A 25478-nucleotide genomic window follows, 5' to 3' on the forward strand; every position below is an offset into this window, starting at 1 on the left:
AAGGGCCCAAGCGATATCTTGACATTCAAATCATTCTGCCATTTTTCGCGGGGGGAACGTGCACACAGTCGCACTTCTCACACACTTACGTACAAAATCCAATGTGTAATGACGACACAAAACATAGAAAATGACACCCTACACAGACAAATCTTGCACACCTCGATCTGTTTTTGTGTACGGACGAATCACAAGTGTCACAACACGCACACTAACACATTTTCTTCAAAGAATTTTATTGTTTTCTGAGAGATGAGAAGTCGGATTTATCGCTCGACCGATCCGCAATTTGTACTGGGCGAGCAAAATCGATAAATCCAGCAATTACATGAGACTAAAATATAATAATTGTGTTTAAATGTAATTAAACGTATGACATGTAAAAAAAATATTACATGTGAAATGTAACACCTTCTTTTTGTAAATTTGATGTCCCCGACCTCTTTTTACAACAGAAAACCGAGCAATTAGGCATTTTTTCTGCTGCTGTGTTCACTCGCGCGTCTGGACTCGGTCTAGTTAAAAATCCGAGCGCAACTAGTTTTATTACCCGCGCTAGATCAGTTGATCTTGTACCTAGGCAGAGGGGAAATAGTGCGAATGCCGCATCCCTTCCGTGTTGATCGAAGAGTGAAATAATAAATAAGGATCAAAGTCAAATGGCGTTCTAAGGCTAGGTTCACACGGCGTTAATTTTTCCCGTATACTGTATACGGGATTTTATCGAATACCGTAGTGACAGCAAAATTTGTATAGAGACGTTCAAAATCGTTCAGACGGCTAGACGGCTTTCCCGCATAGACGCCGTGTGAGTGAACGACTTTGAACGTTTCCTTACAAATTTGGCTGTCACTACGGTATTCGATAAAATCCCGTATATGGTATACGGGAAAAAATTACGCCGTGTGAACCTAGCCTAAAAGTTTTAATCTTCTGTTGAAAGATGGTTACACTCGCGTCTTGTGGCTCGGTCAGCAGTTACCTAAGGTATGTTCGACTAAGATCGGACACCGGGTAAGATCGTATGATTCAAATTTCTGCCTGTTGCGGGGCTTTTTTTTAATGCTGGCAAGGTGATGCAATGCGCTGTTTTGTCCCGGGCATTTAGCTGTTACATTAGTGTCAGCCTGTCAGGCGCTCGAGTTAAGGTACCTTAGAGATCAAGTAGATGGAATATCTACAGAACCCTTAGTGTACATTTCATTCGATAGCGTGACGATCGTTCGCGTTTGCGTTGTCTATTTTTGAATGAGATTTTAACAGCGCGCCAAGCGGGACGTTTTGGAAACTTAAAATCCCATACAAAATGACACCGCAAACGCGAGCGTCACGTCACGACGCCATTGAATGAAATTTACACTAGGGGTAGCAGTAGGTACAGGCAGTAGAATGATATTATTGTGTCGCCTCGTGACGTGATTAAAAAAACCCATTATATTTGGTTTCGGTATGCAACAAGATATAACTATAATTAAACGCGATATTGCGCTTCGATAATTGATAAAATGACACCCTTATATAAAAACAATCTTTTTCGCGGAAATGGCAATTCTTAGATGATATCAGTAAAGTAATATATCTATAAATTAATATCTTTGAATGCGTATGCAGTCTTAGATAATGGGAATCTCGGTTACGGGATGGCGTCATCACCATCAGTGACTGACCTACGACCAGTGCCGGATTAACCCATAAGCAAAACAAGGACGTGCTTAGGGCACCACGTCTAGGGGAGCACCAAAAACGTAAGCAAAACAACGCACAGGCTGCAGTTTAGCATTGCAGTCTTAGTGGAGTATGTACCTACAATATGAAACTTTTTGTACGTGTAGAAGTACCCATCTAATAACGAATGAGTAAGGGAGTGATAGCACGTAAGAACGTCTTCAACGTAGACTTTTGATTTGACCATACACGGGGCCTCCTCAAGCTCATGGCCAAAAAATCTTGCCGTCGGCTTGCGGCCAGCCGATTTTTTCGACATAGGTTACTGATTTTAAATCGAATTTTGCTCTCTGACACGCCAGATTTGTCGGCCAGGCCGAGTTTCTGAATAGCTGCGATCCTGCGACCTGTCAGTGTTATAAGGGGCCCCGCGAAAGCCGAAAACTAAAAGCATCATATCAAGCTTTCGAGTGAAGCCAAAGAGCGAGCACTAGGAGAGTCGTGAATTACATATATTAAAGATTCGTTTTCAAGCCACTCGTTTGCAGTTCGGCGTTAGGTCTCATGCGAGGCCTTATCCCTCACGCCAAAGTCGATCTTCTGACGGACGAATCGGACGCTCCGGACGTCCAGCCTTATGCGGAGCTAGGCCTTCGGCCTCGTCCAGTAAAGATGTACAATTGTCTATCGAATTGCGTTTTTTCTATCGAAAAATTTTCGCGCTCGCTACGCTCGCGTTTTCAATATTATTTTAAACGTTAAGCCTACTTTGAGAAACGTGACATTCGGATGGCGACTGCAGCAGCATTACTGTTGCAAAGTTACTGCTGCAGCACTGTCAATTTCCGTGATAAAATGATGTGACGGATTGAAAATGAACGTCACTCAATTTACTAAGAAAATTTAATATAATCTTGATGACCCTAGCCAATGTCTCTGCCCTAGCCTAGGGAGGGGGGGCACCATGGTCTAGAAATGCTTAGGGCACCAAAATATCTTAATCCGGCACTGCCTACGACGTCAGTCAAAGGTGACTCGAAGGACCAATGACCATCCCCCGTATTCATAAAACTTAGCAACCTCTTATACTTACAAACTTTTGATTCGGTTAAATTGTGTTTTTTGAAAAACTAATTATAGCCAGCCTTTTATGAATGTAGTATGAGTAGTGTGCGTAAAGCACCATACCCAAAGGTATCATACTACATTCACAAAAGGCTGGCTATAATTTGTTTGTCTTCCCCATTATAGAACACAACTTAACCGAATCATTTGTTTCGCATAAAGTTAAGTCATAATTTAAGTCATAATGTAAATATTGTTTGTCATTATTGTCATTAGACGTAAAACTGAAACCGTTAACTTTTCAGGATTTTCGTAACCAGGTTATCCTATAGATAGGTTAGGTTAGGTTTATTTTATGGCGTTTCTAAATCAAACAAATTATGACTAACGAAAATGCGAACAAACAATACAAACTTTTTTTTGGAAACATTAAAGACTATTAAAGACTCCTTTGTTACAAACCTTCACCGTGAACCTGGTAAGTACCGTCAAAACGATGAGTAATCATGGCCATAGAGAAAAAAATACATAGATTGCTCACTCCATACATCAGTTTTAGTACCAAAAAGACTATTAGCATCTAGCATCGAGTTGAGATAAGACTTTCCGGTCGGTGCTACATCTATTGTCAAGTAGCAGTACTGATAGTTCCGCTACTCGATGCTAGATGTAGAATGTCATGGCTAACTTTAATAGATTTTTTTAGGGTGACCTAAGCTGTTATTGGCCGGTGGCCAGTTACTGGCGAATATTTAAGTTTTTTTATCGATTCATGTATGGAGTGAGCACTCTTGTCTTACTATATTTCTCTGTCATGGCTAACTTTAATATTTTTTTTTAGGGTGACCTAAGCTGTTATTGGCCGGTGGCCAGTTACTGGCGAATATTTAAGTTTTTTTATCGATTCATTATTTTAACGAGTGGGATTTATCGATTAGCCCTAACCATTGCCCTAACATAACGTTCAATTGAAAGAGTCACGTGCTCATAAAATATAAAACTATACGTACCTACTTACCACTTATTTCGAAGTTTCTGAATACTAACTATAAGTATAAGTAGCGTTATTTCTAGAGAACAACAAGGAATTGACTAATGGGGGTTTCGTCCCTACTTTTACTTAGTAGGGTACATTTACAGGTATTATGCCATTATTTGTGTGATATCTAATTTGAGGCCAATTTTCCACTCCGTGGGACTTCCAGTTTCTTATGTAGTCACTATATTACCTATTACCTACATACATCTGATACATACCTAACTTACTTTGCTACGGAGGATGTTAATCTGCCTTTAGAACCTACCTCTAAGTGATATCTACATACCTATGTTAGGAGATACTGTTACGTGTAGGTACCTAATTTAATAGAATGGATGCAAAATATTTTTAAATACTTTATGAAACCCAATATGGATCCGTTGATAAAGTCGATCATTGTATATATTGAGATATTCATTATTAGCTATCTGCGAAAAAAAATATCTACGTGAATCGATTTTTTTATCAATAAATTTTACTTGTTAACACCAAACGTAAACAATAAACATTAAGTAATTGCTAATACTAATTAGGTACGGCCGCTTTGCTTTGATGTCATTAATTATATGGTGATTAGGTAGGCAGATAATAATTAACAGACATGTGTAATTTTTGGACTTTTCAATACCTATTAAATAATATACGTACGTGACCTGGCGCAGGATCACACCGATCACATGCTTCTCCACTCCAATAGCATGAAGACGGTTTGCTACAACAGAAGTTATTTTATAAGTTGAAGGGCTAACGCTACGTCTTACGTAGGCGAACAACGCGCGAACGCCGCGCGGCCGCCGCGCCGCTTCGCGTCTAAATCGCTCACGTACGAGTATGTTTCATCCTCGCCGCGCCGCCGCCGCGCCGCGCCGCGTTCGCGCGTTGTCCGCCTACGTAAGCCGTAGCGTAACGTGATAAACGAAATTTCGTTAGTTACCCCTCTATCGCTCTTGCATATAGGTCTTACATATTCGACCGAAAAAGAGACAGAAAAATAAATTTTGACTTTCGGTATACGTGGTACTCTTACTTTCCATAGAAAACGAAGCCCCAGAAGCTCCGGCCCGGACCCGGCCCGGTCTAACGTGAGTCATCCTTATTCCATCATACCCCCCGCGGGACGGGATGTGAAAACGCAGTTTCCTAACTTAAAAAAAAAGTTATTTCTATATTTTTCTGGTAATTATTACATGTTTTAGAAATGGGCCCAAAAATAATATGGGCAATGAGTAAGGACAGCTTCGGTCGTCTAGTCTGCGCTCTGTTTCTGTAATTACGAGGTCAGTTCGGTATTATTTTCGCAACAATCCATAAAAAATCCTCTCAAACCAAAAGCTATGTTTAGTTTTTCAGTAGTCGCTTAGGCGGCCTGAAATTTCGGTATCTCATTAAAGTACAGGTTACCCTACCCTACATATTGATACCTAATGATTGAATGATACAATACAGCAGTACCCTTACAATATATAAGTCGCTAGAGACCTCATACCTACTATTGTCCAACTTTTGTCACTGTGGCAAGGTACAAAAGGTACCGACTGCACACGTTAGTGTATATGCCAGTGTTGGCACTGTCAGTGACTCGTGGTACGGGTACAGATGACTAATTTGTAAATTACTAAATTAGTCATAGTGCCTTTAAAGACAAATATGAATAATTAATTACCTATCAGTTTTTCCATTGTTTATCTGGATTTAGGTATAGGTATTTTGCAACAATTCACGAGGAAGCTAAATGGCCAGTTATCGATCAAACAACGACTACCACTTATTAATCGATCCGATATTGATCATCATCAGTTTCTAAGTAATCTTCCATTGATTATATCTCCGCGACAAAAAAAAGTATAAATAGCTGATACACATATCGATCGCTTCATAATTTAATATTTTTAACATCTGAAAGGACTCTGAAATAGCATTTCATATAGACAACAAAGTTATGAAAAGTAAGTTTTTGTATCTTAGTCACCCGTAGCAATATTGTCAGTAGGTACTTACAGTGCACTCATAAATCATAGATCGGTCCGTAGTAAAATATACTCTTTTCAAAAATTTAAGCTTTCATGTAACTAGTTTGAACCGTGATGATTTAATTAGCACAGTCGCCTCGTGCCTAAATAACATTTAGTGACGTAGGTAGGTTTTATTATACATAGTTTCCTTTATTCATTTGTCTCTTTCTCTGACCCTTTATGTACATAAACATTTAAAGTTTTTTTCATGCCCTGTGGTGTTTTCAGAATGGTGTGACAGTAATAAATAATAAACTTGTGGCTCTCTGTGAAGTGTAGACCTCGCGAACCCACGTGACTCCACCATTTTGAAAAATATCCAAAACCTAAAAAAAGAAATCTATTATATTTTATTGTTGAATCTGCTCACAAAATTTAGAATTTTGTACCATTTTTTCCCAAGCTAAAACGGAGATCTTCGCTTTACTCAATGATGCCTAGCTTACTTTAAACGCCCAATTCGTTATTCTTTATCACAAATGTTGTATTTTTACCAAAAACTTATATTATGTATTTTTTACCACTAACGGTCAAAAATTAATATAATTAGGTATCTGAGACGCGCATGAAGACATCATAATAAATTAGTAATAAAAAATTTCATTCTTTGCTCGAAAAAAAAATTTGAATAATAATAGGTTTATAGGAATAATTTTCGAAAGTTTGCAAAGAGAAGAGAGGTATTGTCAGATGAACTTTTTTCACTCCACTAGCCCAAGTCGCAACGTTTAAACGGTAATGTCTCTCTATTAATAAACTTTTATCAATTAACCAAATAAGTTAAATTGGCCATCGGCACATCCTATTTTTATTTCTGAAGCAATTTTGTTAAAGTTCACTAATGATTTTCAAATGGTTTTCTTGTTGTTTAGTGCATTCATTTAATTAGTAGGTAAATAACCTATCCTTCTTGATTTCAGGCCCAGTCCTAGCACTCTTTTGTGCTATAGCATTAGTTAGCGCTGAACTTAACGAGAACGGGTGCCCCATTAACCCATATGTAGACATCCTCAAACCGCATCCCAACTGCAATAAGTACTACCAATGCGTCCAAGGTGAACTATATGAGCGGCCTTGTGCGTCAGACCTTTTGTTCAACGAGGAAACACAGGAGTGTGACTGGGCAATAAACGTTGACTGTGGCAACAGGCCAATAGCCCCAGAGGGTAGCGGAGAATCTGGAAACGACAGCAAGGCTAGTGGAGACAGTAGCGAGTCTGGAAATAATAGCAGCAGTAACGAAGATAGTGAAACTAGCGAGAGCAACTCCAGTAGCAACGAGAGCGGTAACAATGGTGGTGGTGGAAACGGAAACCCAAGTGAAGCTCCCATAATCTGTGCTGCTGAAGGTTCCAACGGTGTACTCGTAGCCCACGAAAACTGCAATCAGTTCTACAAGTGCGCTTATGGCGTACCTGTTGCACTAGACTGCAATTCAAATCTTTTGTACAACATTGAAAAGGAGCAATGCGACTGGCCAGAGAATGTGAACTGCGAAGGCAGAAACCAAGGTGGTAACGACGACAATGGCAATGGCAAGAGTGTCGAAGATAGTAATAACGAAGAAGAAGAAGCAGACAAAGAAGACGGAAACAATGACAATAACAATAACAATGGTGGTGGAAATGGAAACCCTAGCGAAGCTCGCGAAATCTGCGCTGCCGAAGGCTCAGATGGTGTACTGGTAGCCCACGAAAACTGCAATCAGTTCTACAAATGTTCTGAGGGATCACCTGTTGCGTTGGACTGCCCGTTAAACCTTTTGTACAACTATGCCAACGAGCAATGCGACTGGCCAGAGAACGTGAACTGCGAAGGCAGAAACCAAGGTGGTAACGGCGACAATGGCAATGGCAAGAGTGTCGAAGATAGTAGTAGCGAAGAAGCAGAGAAAGAAGACGGAAATAACGACAATAACAATAACAACGGTGGTGGCAATGGAAACCCTAGTGAAGCTCGCGAAATCTGCGCTGCCGAAGGCTCAGATGGTGTACTGGTAGCCCACGAAAACTGCAATCAATTCTACAAATGTTCTGAGGGATCACCTGTTGCGTTGGACTGCCCGTCAAACCTTTTGTACAACTATGCCAACGAGCAATGCGACTGGCCAGAGAACGTGAACTGCGAAGGCAGAAACCAAGGTGGTAACGGCGACAATGGCAATGGCAAGAGTGTCGAAGATAGTAATAACGAAGAAGAAGAAGCAGACAAAGAAGACGGAAACAATGACAATAACAATAACAACGGTGGTGGCAATGGAAACCCTAGCGAAGCTCGCGAAATCTGCGCTGCCGAAGGCTCAGATGGTGTACTGGTAGCCCACGAAAACTGCAATCAGTTCTATAAATGTTCTGAGGGATCACCTGTTGCGTTGGACTGCCCGTTAAACCTTTTGTACAACTATGCCAACGAGCAATGCGACTGGCCAGATAACGTGAACTGCGAAGGCAGAAACCAAGGTGGTAACGGCGACAATGGCAATGGCAAGAGTGTCGAAGATAGTAGTAGCGAAGAAGCAGACAAAGAAGTCGGAAACAACGACAATAACAATAACAACGGCGGTGGCAATGGAAACCCTAGCGAAGCTAGCGAAATTTGCGCTGCCGAAGGCTCAGACGGTGTACTAGTAGCCCACGAAAACTGTAATCAATTCTACAAATGTTCTGAGGGATCACCTGTTGCGTTGGACTGCCCGTTAAACCTTTTGTACAACTATGCCAACGAGCAATGCGACTGGCCAGAGAACGTGAACTGCGAAGACAGAAACCAAGGTGGTAACGGCGACAATGGCAATGGCAAGAGTGTCGAAGATAGTAATAACGAAGAAGAAGAAGCAGACAAAGAAGACGGAAACAATGACAATAACAATGACAATAGTGGTGGAAATGGAAACCCTAGCGAAGCTCGCGAAATCTGCGCTGCCGAAGGCTCAGACGGTGTACTGGTAGCCCACGAAAACTGCAATCAGTTCTACAAATGTTCTGAGGGATCACCTGTTGCGTTGGACTGCCCGTTAAACCTTTTGTACAACTATGCCAACGAGCAATGCGACTGGCCAGAGAACGTGAACTGCGAAGGCAGAAACCAAGGTGGTAACGGTGACAATGACAATGGCAAGAGTGTAGAAGATAGTAGTAGCGAAGAAGCAGACAAAGAAGACGGAAACAATGACAACAATAACAACGGTGGTGGAAATGGAAACCCTAGCGATGCCCCTGAAATCTGTGCCAAGGACGGCTCAGATAGTGTCCTAGTGGCCCATGAGAACTGCAACCAGTACTATGTATGTAGAGACGGCTTGCCTGTGACTCTTGATTGCAATCCAAATCTGGTCTTCAATCCTGATACCGACCAATGTGACTGGCCAGAACTAGTAGACTGCGGTAATCGTCGCACGTTTACATCGCTGAACAAACATCTGCACTTTATTAGGATGTAAATAAATTCCTGTAACAAAAATAAATAAGCATGAGCCAAAAATATTTAAAATATAATATTATTTGTGTATTTTGTGTATTCTACATTTATAGTCTGTTAAACTGTAAATATATGATTAATTGATTATATTTATACCAATACCATAATTTTCTGATTTTCCTTATTTAAAAAAAAATAGTACATTATTGCAGAGGCCGGGAAAGGACAATTCGTGGATGAGTTTCGATTTTGTCGGACGACGCGTAGCGGAGTCCGACAAAGAAGACGAATCCACGAATTGCTATTCCTGCAGAGGCATATATAGTGCTTTTCTCCAAAACATGCGAGGAAATAAAGTAAAATAATAATTATTTAAGCATCGAGCATCACCATAGAATTAATATGACTAGAACAACTGTCAATCTTCAAAAGTGCGACCAAAAATGAAATACAAGTGTGTGCGTAAATTGTCTATGTGAGATCGAATATAGTGATGTCATGTTACAACATATAGTCCGTCAACCAAATCTTGTCAGTAGCAATGTAAAGCAAACTAAAGTAGGGCAACACTCAAAGAGCAGTATTGCGCTAAGAAAAGCAGCAATGTACATCGAACCAAAAGATTTTTTTTTCCGCTGAGCGCGCCCTGCGTACGTCAATTCAAATTGTCACTCGCGGTTTATTGAAAAAATTTGAAATGGACGGACAATTTAAAAGCGATGTTAAAACAATGTTAATCAAAATGATGAACAAATTTGAAGATATCAAAAACAACTCCCTATCGTAGTGCTTATATTCTCTTTGTTCCCTATCTATGTCTTCTAAGTTTACTAAAATAAAATCATATCAAAATGCAGATAATTAGATAGTGCATATATTTGTTATTTACAATATAATATGCCACTTGTTAATGTAAATTAGTGTACTCTTCTGGATGAATATGACATACCTGTGTAATTTTTTTGATTGGTATATATTGTACAATAGGATTACATATTAAAAATAAAACAACTGATATTTGGGTGTTTATTTAATTTAAAGGTAAATAAGATAAGGGTCACTTTAGCTTACACTATAATTCAGGTCATTAATTGAAAAAATATAATGAAGTTACCAATGTTACCGGGTCACTTCAACCAAGCATAATACTCTGTAGTATTCTATTGCATCTTTGTAAATAGTCACAACTGATTGCTGAAAATATTAGACATGTGGGCCTATGGACGGTTTCCAGGACACAATTTATGGTCTTGTTGGATAGATTTAGGCATACGTTTTAATTTTATTTATGCCTTTCAACCCTAAAACAAAAAAACTGAACATAATCTTAAAAGTTCGAAAGAGTTCTTCCAGTGTGTACTTGTCATAACCTCAATTTTTAGTAATGTTTACCATCAACGAGCATGATTGTACATTGTAGGCCCCTTAGCTTTGCTTATTCTTATTTAATGTATTGGTATTTAATGGTGACAGCAGAAATATCTCTTGAAACAGAAACGATTCAGAATGAAAACCAAATGAAAACAAATAAGGTGACGGCTGTCGTTCACGATCCACATTCCACAGATAAAACAGAGATGACACGCATTTTGGAATTATTCGAACACAGTGTTGCTAACCCGCGATTTTTCAAATTTGCCGCCTTTTACTACTGACAAGATTTGGTTGACGGACTTTATTAATAATCTGTCGATGTTTGATTGCTTTATCGACTACTTTTTCAAATGTGTTATTTTAAACGTTAAAATTCTACGACATTATGACGTATAAATAACACTTGCACTGCGTGTACTATCAAAATCGTTGCAGACTTATCTTAATGTAATTCTTACTGTGTTGGAAAGTGAAGTTTAAATTTACCGCTAAACATGAGCACCTTCAAAAAGGTATAACAATCGTTATTATTTGAAGTCGGTTATAAAAGCTAATATCTTAATAATGTCTTGTGAAGAAATAATTACATAGCTATTAATATACCGACAAGTTATCGATACTGTCATATGAACATTTTGTCAAGCCCTAGCGTAAAGTAACAGGTTATGTTTTTACACAAAATATTTTAAATTATAGACTAATATGATAAAATATTAGCACACAAAGGAAGAAAAACTTATAATAAACTTTATAAACCGGCTTCTTACACTTTTTACGCTGTTATTTTGACAAAATATCGTTATGAAAATTTCGCTAGGAATATCATAAATCCTCTGAAATTTGTGTTTGCTTGGATTATTTGGCACTGTAACACTGAAATCCGGCACACTACAAGACGTAATCTTCACTGAATTACTTGATTTAATACTTTTCGTCCTAATCCGTGTATATTTTTCAATTTGAAAATTACTGTGATACGCTCTTGGCCGTCCGCGGCCGTCGTCAAAGTCAAAAGTGGTCACGTTTTCTCATTGGTAGTCTGACTCTTTCGCACTCATGGTATGTTCATATACGTGATGGCTTCCCTTTCGCACACTTCAGCTGTCTGTCAAGCGCGAGCGCGAAAATGACAACTCTGTGAGCATCACTCAAATCGAAACTTCACATCAAAAACGTCAAAAACAATTTCCCTCTTTAATTTATTATTAAAAGTTAAAGGCACAAACTTATTCTGCCATTCAGTACCATTCAATATTCGTTCATCGAAAATATAGTTGGTCAAACCAAATTGTCAGTAAATAAGAACAAAAAAACTATACTCATCCTTTTCTTTTGGGTTCTAGTACTGGTGTAAGACAAAGATAGTATGATTCTCTCTGTCTATGTCAAACTATAATAAAATTGTGCAATATAAGCTTTATGAACACGGATGAGATCCTTAAAAAAATATAAAAATAATCTTTGATTTTATTAAGCAGTATTCGCACGATCATACACGAGCACAACGGTCTTGTAAGAACGAGACATGTAAGGCCGTTTATATTACTATCTCACTCTATCCTATAGCTTGAAATGATAGCTGATCGAGTTGTGTAGACGCGGCTCGCGGCTATAATAATTGGCTGTTTGCGTTTTTTATTTTTAAAAAGTAAAAAACACTACAGTAATAAGTTATTACTGTAGTGTTTTTTTACTTCCCGTCCGCTAGAACAGGACAGCGATAGTTTTATTTTTTAAAAATTAGAGTTTGACAATAAAGAAGTACTTCCGGTACTATTTTTGCTACAATAAGGTGAACATTTCCGAGCATATTGGAGAAAAATGCATATAATTGATATAATTATGTTAGTTTCTTTTCTACGCCTATATCCTATATATCACCCATTAATAACACGAGTCAGCCACAGGCGAAATCCTCACAGGCATATGTAGGGTTGCCAGATGGTCGGGTTTCGGCGGGATTCTCCCGATTTTTAGCATGTGTTCCCGATTCCCGACAAAGTGAAAATTGTCCCGAAAAACAGCTTCACGTTATAAAACAATAATTTCAAGTTCCAAACTGTCGTCGAGCGAGCAAGCGACCCGCGTCGGGCCCGTCAGCGCGCGCGCAGATTGGGCAGAGCAGCTGACGTAGTGCCAATAATGTCAAATAGGTATCGTTGTTTTTAATACAATTAATTTAATTTGAATGGTTTTTTTTTCCCGACTTAAGGCCCAAAATACCGAAAAAATTATATTTTTTCGCGATAATAGCGCCTTTTGATCTGGCAACCCTAGGCATATGATGCAGAGATATGAACAATTGAACATAATATAGCAATACATTTTTATGAATGAAAGTAGAGAGCTGTAAGTGAAAAACTCAATAAAACTGAACTGACGTTACTAGTCGTAGTCGTAGGTCTTAAGGAAACCCTAAAGGCTAGTTCAGACTATCATAGACCCTTTAGGCATGTAAAGTCACAAATACTCGACACTCGACTAAATTACTAACGTAGTCCGAACTAGGCTTAAGGGATGTGATCTATTTAATCATGTATATTGTAGAATGTCGAAACACTATATTACCTATAATGGATCACTTCCTTAGAAATATCCCGTGATCATAGATTTATTATTTTTAAAGATGAAGCCTAAGCCACCTGTCACCGTAGCCTCACAAACACAGACACATTTTATGTACGATTTACAATGAGGAACCAAAGGCCTGTGGCCACGTCGATAAAGGGATATCGATAAACTATACGACCTTTTTACAATTTAAATTTTATTTGAAACGATTTAAACTACCTAAAATGAACAGATAACCATTATAACTTAACTCTATATTACAGTGTGTTAATTCAAAACGGGCGATAAATTAAACCAGATATAGAATTTATCCTTGTAAACATTAATTTAGAAGTTTTTTTAAAGTTATTCTTAATTGTGACCCCGTTATAATTATTTGAATTATTGTCTAAAGGAGGTCACATATATAAAAGTTACATTAAAACCAAATAAAATATGTTTTTCGCAATAATTGAGTTTATTATTATTTTATAAAATATTAATTATCCATTAGCATTTCCAGGGTGTTTATTTTTAGTGAAGATATCGAAGCTTCAATTAATCGCTATTCCGTTCCGCTGTGTAGAGAGTATCGATATATTATAACATGATTAAAATCGATAAGTCTACATCCCTAAAAACGTGCAATAAACCCACACATACACATTTTAACGCACACATACAAAGCTTGCCCACCACCAAAATGGCTACGGTTTGACGGATAAATTTTGTACTGAGAAATGACAACGTTGGGGCCTTGCCCGTGATTTGATTAAATCTCTGGGTTGGCCAAGTGATATGACGAAATAGGTATAATCAGTATTCGCTTTGTCATTTTACTTGATCAAAACCCCAAAACCACGTCAGTGAGTTGAGGAAATGAGTTCGATTTACAACTTGTTTTGTCATAAATCACTGGGAAAGTTTAGGGATATGATGAAATCTTAATAAACTCGTATATAGATATATGGAATTGAGTGTTCTAGAGTGATTTTATCCAGGTCCGGTTCAGTGAAAAGAACAAAGCAATCTAGGGGCACTTGGTATTCATTATTGTTTAAAATTATAAGTTCTAACGTCATTAACACACACTGCTAGACAAAGTTAAGTATCCCTCAAGGATCATATTTCAGTTAAATAGGAAATATATGAAAACAACGACCATGCAACGACCATCAATTGATTGACACTTCATGCGACAACTTTTTTTTGAAAAAAAAAAATCATTGTAAGATACGGTCCGAATTGCGGATACTTACTATTTGTAAACTATAGTAGAGATTCTTAAAAGTATAATTATTTATTTTACGTGATATTCTGTGTATTTTTTGAGTTCATTATTTTAATCTGACAATAAATTACGTAAAATATAGTGTTTTTGTCAAATCTTAAACTTTATTTTCATTAATTAATTATTAAGAATTCATACTCGTATATGTTTTGGAACGATGCGTTCTGACGTTTTTCGGGGGTCTATTATAAACCGTCAGTATACCATTGAATGTCGTTTGAACTTTTTTTGTCTCTTTCTTTTTGCTAACGACGTGAAAGGGACAGAGATAATAAAATCCAAGTATTTCGAACTTGTATTAGACCCCGCATGACATTTGAATATTAAGGTCACTTGAATGTCATTTTGTCTCACTCAGTGAGCAAAATGCGATTTTGCTCACTGTTTTTAAGTAGCAAACTACCCTTGTTCGAGCTGCTGAGGTGAAAATAGTTATTTGTACAACAAGAGATCAAAGTTTGATATTTCTTCGAGTGCTTATTTTGAGTCCCGTGCAAGCGAAAGATTCTATAATAGATTCACGAGCGTAGCGAGTGAATCTAATTTAGAATCTTGAGCGTAGTAAGGGACTCAAAAGCGCACGAGATGTAAATAACTTTGATCTCGTGTAGTACACAACATTTTTCACCTCAGCAGTGAGAACATATTAGAGAACCCGAAAAATGTATTCCTTCTTCATCACTTACCTCTATTCACTCATGTTTTCTTAAGATATACCAACAATTAAATTTTCACCTCAGCAGCTCGAACAAGGGTACTTTGCTACTTAAAAACAGTGAGCAAAATCGCATTTTGCTCATTGAGTGAGCAAAATAGCATTTTGCTCATTTTGTCTCACTCAGTGAGCAAAATGCGATTTTGCTCACTGTTTTTAAGTAGCAAAGTACCCTTGTTCGAGCTGCTGAGGTGAAAATATATTTTTCACGATTTTATTCACCATTATCTAGGACGTAAAACAAAAGAAAAAGTGACACATTCCTGATCCGTTGTATTTATTTAGCGATTTCGTAATTTTGTTTAGTTAATGTTAGAAATGAATTCCAATACTTTTTCCAGAATAGTTTTCTCCAAGAAAGTCGGTTCTCGCCACAAAATTGTCGCTTTCGTAATTATGCATCTGTTCAGATCCTTGAATTTGTTATGCCCTTGAAAAGTTCTGTGGCAAAAAGTTTAGAGTATTGCCCCATGTTGTGTTTGTTCAGCGCTGTGACGCAACCAGCATCGGTGGGCCAGTCACAAACCTGAAAACAAAATGGCAAGTTGATTAACAGTAAGTACACGAGTTATATTATGTTACGCATACCTAGTTTTCAAGATACGAGTATAAGCGAAAACCTGAAAAATGAGACCTTCAAACCCCACGGCCGGGGAGTCCGGGGAATTTTGATATGTTCACCTCCTAACTAGTCTTTCTAAACAAAGTTACGAAGTTAAAAATGGTTTTCCAAGCATTTCCCTCTATATATTTTGTTTGCGCTTAAAAAACTTTTAAGTATTATAATCTACTATTCAAAACTAGTATTCACTGAAATAAATATTTTAACTATTATTCAAAACTAGTTTTCACCAAGGCACTTTGCTAAAACCAGTTTTGACTAAAAACATCCCAGTAAAACTAGTTTTCATCGAGTCCTTACGGAAAACGCGTTTTCACTGAAACGATACGAAAAACCAGTTGTAATTAGGGAAAACCCGTTTTCACTAACAAAACGGTAATATACATTTAGAGTTAAAAAAAAAATAGCTTAAGTACTTACTTGAATTCTCCTATTGAAGTGCAGTGTGGGCGGGCAGGCCCTCAGAACCAGTTCTCCCCACACGCAGTAGTAGAACCCGTTGCAGTCTCCCTCCACAGGCAGAAGCCAGTGGATGTGGGGGTCCACAGGGCAACCGTTCGCGAGGAACCCAGCTGCGGGTGTTGTGGGTTCAACAGTGGTAGGTGTAGGGGTTGTAGGCGTAGTGGCGTTAGGTTCTGCAGTTGTGAGTTGTGTTGTTGTAGGTACAGAAGAGTTGCAACCAGCGTTTGCGGGCCAGTCGCAGACCTAGAAATAATGTGAGAATTACTAAAACACACTTGAAATCCCATAAATATAAATATACTCTCTAATATTGATTAACCATTGGGTTAATTTTGTATATTCAATTTCGCTCGCAATTTCATACGTAGTCGTTAAAAACTATAGTGTGTCAAAGGTCTGTTTGATTTCAAACATAGACAGAGAGAATCATACTATCTTTGTCTTACACTAGTACTAGCACCCAAAAGAAAAGGATAGTATAGTTTTTTTGTTCCTATTTACTGACAAGATTTGGTTGAGTATATCATCCCAATCATCACCCCCCATGGGGTTGAATTTCAACAAAACCAGGATCGACAAATTATTCCTTATTATTGATATATACAAGCCGTTCAGGGCGAAGCGTGGGTCCAATAGAGCTTTCAGCAACTAAACAAGCTTACTTGGAGATCCTTATTGAAGTGCAGAGTTGGCTGGCAGGCCCTCAGCACCAATTCTCCCCACACGCAGTAGTAGAACCCGTTGCAGTCTCCCTCCACAGGCAGCAGCCAGTGAATGTGGGGGTCCACGGGGCAACCGTTCTCGAGCCACCCAGGCGCGGGTGTTGTGGGTGTCGTGGTGGTAGATGCAGGGGTGGTGGGCACGGTAGTTGTGGATGCAGAGGTGGTGGGCGCGGCGGTTGTAGATTCTGGAGTGGTGGGTTCCGTTGTCGTAGGTGTAGGGGTTGTGGATTGTGTGGTTGTAGGTTCAGTGGTCGTAGATTCTGGAGTGGTAGGTGCCGTTTCAGTTGAAGGTTCAGAAGAGTTGCAACCAGCGTTTGCGGGCCAGTCGCACACCTGGAAATAATGTACGAACAATTTAAGTTAAATTTTTTAACAAGCAGATACGTCTGCGAGCGATACTCCAAATTTTATAGGTACTCAAGGAAAAAAGAATAAGTTAACTTCAAAATTAATATAGCTGTATTCTATCCATCATTCATTAATTCAAATATTTGCTTCTGGCTGCCACTTCCTCCTAATACTTGTTAAAATCTTTCAACCCAATTTTCGGGGCTGAATTTCAAAAATACTTTCTTAGAAGGGGTAAACAACATTTGAAGAATATAATATATGTTTTAAAATTCACTATCCTATTCTATCTTCAACAGATTAGTTTGGTAGTGTGTTGCCTTTCAGAAACGGAACTGTTTTAATAAATATATATTCAGGAGAAAGAGATGGCCAGATGGCCTGAAAAAGGTGACCACCATTAACTAAAAATGTTAGTCACTTCATCAAGTTATAAAATAAAGGTAATACTAGTCTGTGGGCTATAAACCTAGTGAACCGACATATAGCTCCGCCAATTTTTAAATCAGTAGTAGGTTTGTCAAATGATTTCTTATGATTTATATATACAAGTCATATCATCCACCATCGCAAAGCTAACCTGGATATCCTTATTAAAGTGCAGGGTAGGCGGGCATTCCCTCAGGACCAGTTCTCCCCACACGCAGTAGTAGAACCCGTTGCAGTCTCCCTCCACAGGCAGCAGCCAGTGGATGTGGGGGTCCACGGGGCAACCGTTCTCGAGCCACCCAGGCGCGGGTGTTGTGGGTGTCGTGGTGGTAGATGCAGGGGTGGTGGGCACGGTAGTTGTGGATGCAGAGGTGGTGGGCGCGGCGGTTGTAGATTCTGGAGTGGTGGCTACCGTTGTCGTAGGTGTAGGGGTTGTGGATTGTGTGGTTGTAGATTCAGTGGTCGTAGGTTCTGGAGTGGTAGGTTCTGTTTCAGTTGGAGGTTCAGAGGAGTTACAACCAGCGTTTGCGGGCCAGTCGCACATCTGGAAATAATGTACGAACAATTTAAGTTCACTTCAAAATGAATATAGCTGTATTCTATCCATCATTCATTAATTCATATTATTTGCTTCTGGCTGCCACTTCCTCCTAGTAGTTGTAAAATCTTTCAACCCAATTTTCGGGGATGAATTTCAAAAATATTTTCTTCGTTAGTAGGGCTAAACAACATTTGAAGAGTCTTTCATTTCATTTTATTTAATTTATTGCAGAACCATGGTTACATTAAGGTGTTAACACCACGTATTAAGTGCATGCATGGTTACCCTGACAGGGCATAGCAACATAGTTGATATTAATATTAAGTTTTAATTATTTAAAGTAACTGTCCTATTATATCTTCAACAGTTTAGTTTGGTAGTGTGTTGCCTTTCAGAAGCAGAACTGTTTTATAAATATATTAAGGGGAAAGATATGGCCAGATGGTCTGAAAAACATGACCACCATTAAATAAAAATGTTAGTGTCTTCATCAAGTTATAAAAAGGTAATACTAGTCTGTGAGTTACAAACCTAGTGAACCGACATATAGCTACGCCATTTTTTAAATTGCCAAAAACAGGTTTGACAAATTATTCCTTATGATTTATATATACAAGTTGAACGGCAAAGCGTGGGTCAATACTGTCAATAGAGCTGACGGCCATATCATCCACCATCGCAAAGCTTACCTGGAGATCCTTATTAAAGTGCAGGGTGGGTGGGCACTCTCTAAGCACCAATTCTCCCCACACGCAGTAGTAGAACCCGTTGCAGTCTCCCTCCACAGGCAGCAGCCAGTGGATGTGGGGGTTCACGGGGCAACCGTTCTCGAGGAACCCAGACGTGGGTGTTGTGGGTTTCACGGTGGTATCTTTAGGCGTTGTGGGCGTAGTAACATTAGGTTCTGGAGTCGAAGGTTGTGTTGTCGTAGATACTGAAGAATTGCAACCCGCGTTTACGGGCCAGTCGCAGACCTATAAATAAATAAAAAACAATACACTTATTTTTTTGGGCAGTCGTGTATATTATGTACGAGGTACGAGTAAGAATGATTTTTAGGCACTCTTCTAATACTATTTATTTACTCGTAGCTGTATTCTATTTATCATTGATTAACCTTTTGAACGCCAAGAACACCTTTTAAAGTCATTGTTACTAGTCATGCCCACAGCGCCAGGCACAACTACAAGTGTTATGGCGGACGCTGTTCAAGTTTCACACTTTCAACCCTGGCGGTTGAGTGATGTTTGTGTTTATGACAAAAAGCGTTCAAAAGGTTAATTCATACCTATACTATGTTCCAACCACGACTTCGTCTGCGTTTAAGTCATTTAAATCTTTTTAGGGGTTGAATTTCAATAAATCCCTTAAAATGGGGTGAGTAGGGTTCGCGGGGAGAGTTGGGTTATGAATGAGGGGAGAAGGGATGAAAGGGGGGTGAAATGGGATTTTAAGGCTACTGCTACAAAAATAATGTATTCCAATTTAAAATGGAGCTATAGTAATACTCATAATAAAAAAAAACGATCCAAAAATCTTCCAAAATCACCTTTGTATGAAAACCCAACTCACCCCAAATACGAGGGACTACGGGGTGAGGTGGGTTTTCCTGTTTATCGTCAAAGTTATGAAAGGGAACTACTCAAAATAAAATAAAAACTAAAATACAAACGTCCGGAACACTTATTATATACACCATTCAGTTTGCATATGTAAAAATAAAATGTTATCGAGGTTTGAATGTCAGTTTTGCACCTACGCACCCCGTTTTACGGTCCTCTCTTAATGGAGCTCTACAACATTTGAAGAATGTATGTTCAAATTTCACAGACCTATTCTATCTTCTATAGCCTGGTTTAAAATGTGCTGCATGTTTTCTTCCAGAACCTGTGCATTAAACGAAACTGTTAAAATACTTGAATACGTTTAGGAGACGGGGAAAGTCTGATGGCCTGGTTACTAGTTATACCTAAACAAGCCAATCAAGGCGAAGCGTGGTTCAATAGAGCTGACAACTATTTCAGCCAACATCGCAAAGCTAACCTGGAGATCTTTATTGAAGTGCAGGGTGGGCGGGCAGGCCCTCAGGACCAGTTCTCCCCACACGCAGTAGTAGAACCCGTTGCAGTCTCCCTCCACATGCAGCAGCCAGTGGATGTGGGGGTCCACGGGGCAACCGTTCTCTAGGAATCCAGGCGCAGGTGTTGTGGGTTTCGCGGTGGTAGCTGCAGGGGTTGTAGGCTCGATGGTGGTAGTGGTGGTGGTGGTAGTGGTTGTGGGTTCTGGAGTGATGGGTTCCGTTGTCGTAGGTTCAGGGGTGGTGGGTTCCGTTGTCGTAGGTTCAGGGGTTGTGGGTTCTGTAGTGGCGGGTTCCGTTGTCGTAGGTTCAGGGGTTGTGGGTTCTGAAGTGGCGGGCTCCGTAGTAGTAGGTTCAGGGGTTGTAGCTTCTGAAGTGGCAGGTTCCATTGTCGTAGGTCCTGGGGTTGTGGCTTCTGAAGTGGTGGGTTCCGTAGTCATAGGTTCAGGGGTTGTGGGTTCTGGAGTGGTGGCTTCCGTTGTCGTAGGTTCAGGGGTTGTGGGTTCTGAAGTGGCGGGTTCCGTTGTAGTAGGTTCAGGGGTTGTGGGTTCTGGAGTGGTGGATTCCGTTGTAATAGGTTCAGGGGTTGTGGGTTCTGAAGTGGCGGGTTCCGTTGAAGTAGGTTCAGGGGTTGTAGCTTCTGAAGTGGCAGGTTCCATTGTCGTAGGTCCTGGGGCTGTGGCTTCTGAAGTGGCGGGTTCCGTAGTCATAGGTTCTGGGGTAGTGGATTCTGGAGTGGTGGCTTCCGTTGTTGTAGGTTCAGGGGTTGTGGGTTCTGAAGTGGCGGGTTCCGTTGTCGTAGGTCCAGAGGTTGTGGGTTCTGTAGTGGCGGGTTCCGTTGTAGTAGGTTCAGGGGTTTTGGGTTCTGAAATGGCGGGTTCCGTTGTAGTAGGTTCAGGGGTTGTGGACTCAGCAGTTGTAGGGTCAGTGGCAGTAGGTTCTGGAGTGGTGGGATCCGTTTCTAGCTCTAGTGTACGCGTAGAATTTTCTCCTGGACTGTTTCTATCACCACAGTCTACATTATACTGCCAGTCACACTGTCCGGTTTCAATGTTGAAGTAAAGGTCGCAGCAGCAGGTCATCTCTACTGGTTTGCCATATGAGCACATATAGAATTTCTGGCAGTCTTCGTGGGCCAGAAGTTTATCACGTGCCCACCAGTCGGACGGACATGACTCGTCGGCTGCTACGGCTACCACAGCCACTAAGGCTGTTATGACGGCTAAAAAGTTGATAATAATAAAAAGTTAATTGCCCATTCTGTATTTTCTATATGAATAAATTATCAAAGATTAGTATTATAAATTTCTGTTACAAATCTAGCTAAATATTCAGTCTACATTGAAAATTAGCAGTTCCATTTCATAAAACGGCAGCCCGCTTTCCGAAAGAATTGTTTTTGCATCAGTTTAAAAAATGCGTGAGTACATTCACAAATCCTAAATCACAGTGTGCTTATAATATTCGATTCATCGATTCGATTTGGTCGATCTCTCCAGGATCCTATCACAATAGCACTAAAAATAAATCCAAATCCACGCGGACTTCTTTGACAAATCGGAGAATTAAGAACCACTTAGGTATCTTCTTGGAAATTTGGAAGTCGGATACTGGAGGTCTAAATCATTTCTTAAATAGGTATATAATTAGAATATTTACACAAATATTTACCCTTCATTTTTCGTTCGTTGGTCTGGTTTGTTAATTGAAACAAACTTGATGTGATTTGAGACCGGATGTTTTATATGGCTTTCCACGTAAGTGGGTACTTGACGATTATAAGATCTATATGTAGTTCAGCGATGATATCAGCGCTTAACAAAGTAGGTACCTATACCTAATTGAAATTACTATGCGGTTCCGAAATGGAGGAAACGCGTTAAGGGGATCCCCCACGCCAATGACCTTTGACCTCCCTTAGTTTTCGAATGTTTTTTGTAGCTTATCATATTAACAGCAACGGCTTTAAGCAATATAGTATCCCATATTTATTTCAAAGTTCATAGTCTTCGAGATATTTGGCATCAAAGTAGAATAATTTTAGGCCATAAAACTGGTTTTCTGGCCACAACTTTTGTGTTAATTAGTTTAAGATTAAAATCCTCGACACGTTCTTCGAGACGTCAAAGACGAACACAAATATGTAGATTTCGTATATCTAAGATCCTTCACAGCAAACTAGATAGGTACGAAAAAAGTGTTTTTATAAACAATGTTTTAAAAAATCATAAAAAAATTGTTTCTACATTTTTTCATTTCTTTCAAAATCTGGTCGACACAAAAGGAGATAAAAGATTGAAGAACCTGATAGCCGTTTGTCATATAATTCTTCAAAACTTGTCAAAAATCGATGAAAATCTCAGGTCTCAGGTCAGGGTTTTAAAAACAATGAGGAGATGGCACAGTTGTAAGCTTTAGGGTGGCTACTGCAAACGTCATCGCTATGCGAAGATGGTTCATCTATCTTTAATCTAGATATAATACATAATTAACTGGATTAATTATGAACTGTGTAGGTACCGTGTACCTATTTATTCACAATTATGAATCTGAATCTGATGTAATAAATACGTAATATCGATTTTCAAAACTCGCAGTAGGTCCCCAAGCAAATGCTTGTCGGCTTGAATGAAAAAGCGATAGATTAACATCACACATTAGGTCGATCGTGATCTCCACTTACCCAACCGGAACCACAAGAAGTAAGGCTCCCAACAAGGAGATAGATTTTCGAGATCGTAGGGAACCAATAGATAAGAAAACAACAAATAACAAAAAAAACCTCGAATCACTCGGTACACCCATGAAAGTTTGAAAGTATAAACCAAACACATATATATATAACGGTTTTCTGTAAGGGTGTTTTATTATTCTTTATAAATTATTAAATCTATTTTGAGAATATTGATCACATTAGCTTCTTTTCGGAAGGCGGTTACGTAATTGTGTACTTAGGTACTTGTTTCGGCTATTTGGCGTACATCTCAAAGTTTTAAGGTGGATCTAAAAACGTTGAAGGTATTGGCCGATGTTGTGTTTGTTCAGCGATGTGGTGCAGCCAGCGTTTTCGGGCCAATCACAAACCTGAAAAAAAGGAGTTCAGTACTTGTAGACGATTTCCATACGTATGATTAATATTATTAAAAAAATACGCATTTACTCATTCCATCACACAAATCTACAATCATGAATCTATGGATGAAGAGATGCATATTAGACATATACCGTATCATTTCATTTGTCTTGTTTAATTTTAGAACAAATAAAATTCAACCCATTTATAAATTGAACATAGGTTCTAACTTTTTTTGAAAATAATTTGTTTGGTTTGCGGCACAAGAACAAGAGATTTTTTCTCAATGGAAGAGCCTAAAAATGCATTTATAATTAACAATGCAAATCTTATCAGTAACCTTATTGGCAGTAAAATGGTTGAATAACTTACCTGAAGTTCTCTATTGAAGTGAAGGACGGGCGCGCATTCCCTCAGCACTAGCTCTCCCCACACACAGTAGTAGAACCCGTTGCAGTCTCCCTCCACAGGCAGTAGCCAGTGGATGTGGGGGTCCACGGGGCAACCGTTCTCGAGGAACCCAGGCGCGGGTGTTGCGGGTTCTTCCGTGGTGGTAGGCTCGGCAGTTGTAGGTTTAGCAGTCGTTAGTTCTTCGGTGGTAGGCTCAGCAGTTGTAGGTTCTTCGGTGGTAGGCTCAGCAGTCGTAGGTTCTTCGGTGGTAGGCTCAACAGTGGTAGGTTCTTCGGTGGTGGGCTCAGCAGTTGTAGGTTCTGCGGTGGTAGGCTCAGCAGTTGTAGGTTCTGCGGTGGTAGGTTCAGCAGTTGTAGGTTCTGCGGTGGTGGGCTCAGCAGTCGTAGGTTCTTTGGTGGTAGGCTCAACAGTTGTTGGTTCTTCGGTGGTAGGCTCAACGGTGGTTGGTTCTGCGGTGGTAGGCTCAGCAGTTGTAGGTTCTTCGGTGGTAGGCTCAACAGTTGTAGGTTCTTCGGTGGTAGGCTCTGTTTCTGGCTCAGCAGTAGTTGTAGGCTCTTGTCCAGGAATGTTCCTTTCACCGCATTCTACTTCCGAGGGCCAGTCGCACTCCCAGGTATGAATGTTGAAGAAAAGGTCGCCCCAGCAGGTCATCTCAACGGGTTCGCCGAATCTGCACATGTAGAACTTGTTGCAATCATCGTGGACCAGAAGTTTGTCCTGGGTCCAGTCCGATGGACATGAATCGTCGGCCGCTACGGCGACCAAGGCTACTAATAATGCTGCTACGACACCTAAAAAAAGATAAAAATAATTATGTTAGTTGAGGATTATGATATAGGTATGTGTAGTGTAAAAGCCGAAATAGACCCTTGGGGCACGCCTGTTAAAATTTCAAGACTTTAATGCCACATGCACTTTGTAATTAACTAGTAAATTTTTATCTCTGCTTGTAAATACATTTTAATTAAATTTATGATTAATGTATTTGAAATCATGAATATGTTTATTTATTTATTTTGTTATGGTCCACAATGTCAATTGCTTCTGACTCATCATCATATCACTATACGTATATTAGGTACACCTTATTAGGACATATTCAATCTTATAAATTGTGATTTTAAAACATGTGAATTGCAAACCCGCAAAGGAAAAATATTATAAATAGTTACAATGAAAAATATAAAACTCGCACAATTTACCCTTCATATTTTGTTCGCTGGTTTGAGGTGTTAACAGAAACAAACTTCGCGTATTACGTGACAATTTGTTTTATACCTTTCTGCGTAAGTAGGTATTTAACGATTATAAGTTATTCAGCAAATGATATCAGCGCGTAAGAAGATAGCTAATCCACTGCTATTCGGTACCAAAATTGTAGTGATTATTTATTGATTACTTGATTAGGTACATTTAAAAACACACCGATTTTATACATATAAAAAAGACTTAGTAAATAGATACTATTCAAAAGCAATCGATGTCACTGACTAAATCGAAAGGAAAAATAGGTATATATATTTAAGGCACATATCAGTGTAAAAAAAACCGGCCAAGTGCGAGTCGGACTCGCGTTCCAAGGGTTCCGTACATTAAGTCCGACTCACGCTTGACTGCACATTTCTAATAGGTTTTCCTGTCATCTATAGGCAGGGCCGGATTAAG

At 39.3% G+C, this 25478-nt stretch overlaps 2 protein-coding genes across 2 annotated transcripts; one reads left to right on the forward strand and one right to left on the reverse strand.

Annotated features, from left to right (window-relative positions):
• Positions 1 to 5658: 5658 nt before the first annotated feature.
• LOC134656218 (GATA zinc finger domain-containing protein 14-like) lies at positions 5659 to 9226 on the forward strand. Its single transcript, XM_063511721.1, has 2 exons — positions 5659 to 5715; positions 6702 to 9226. Exons 1-2 carry the CDS (start codon positions 5709 to 5711, stop codon positions 9218 to 9220), a joined length of 2526 nt encoding a protein of 841 aa, XP_063367791.1. The 5' UTR covers positions 5659 to 5708; the 3' UTR covers positions 9221 to 9226.
• Positions 9227 to 15513: 6287 nt separating this feature from the next.
• LOC134656591 (mucin-2-like) lies at positions 15514 to 24645 on the reverse strand. Its single transcript, XM_063512146.1, has 9 exons — positions 23775 to 24645; positions 23341 to 23413; positions 20558 to 21551; positions 20296 to 20473; positions 18942 to 19226; positions 17863 to 18255; positions 16875 to 17267; positions 16171 to 16455; positions 15514 to 15654 (listed from the first exon to the last, which is right to left on the reverse strand). Exons 1-9 carry the CDS (start codon positions 24489 to 24491, stop codon positions 15535 to 15537), a joined length of 3438 nt encoding a protein of 1145 aa, XP_063368216.1. The 5' UTR covers positions 24492 to 24645; the 3' UTR covers positions 15514 to 15534.
• Positions 24646 to 25478: the final 833 nt, after the last annotated feature.

Source organism: Cydia amplana, chromosome 18 (assembly GCF_948474715.1).
Source record: "Cydia amplana chromosome 18, ilCydAmpl1.1, whole genome shotgun sequence".
NCBI lineage: Eukaryota > Metazoa > Arthropoda > Insecta > Lepidoptera > Tortricidae > Cydia > Cydia amplana.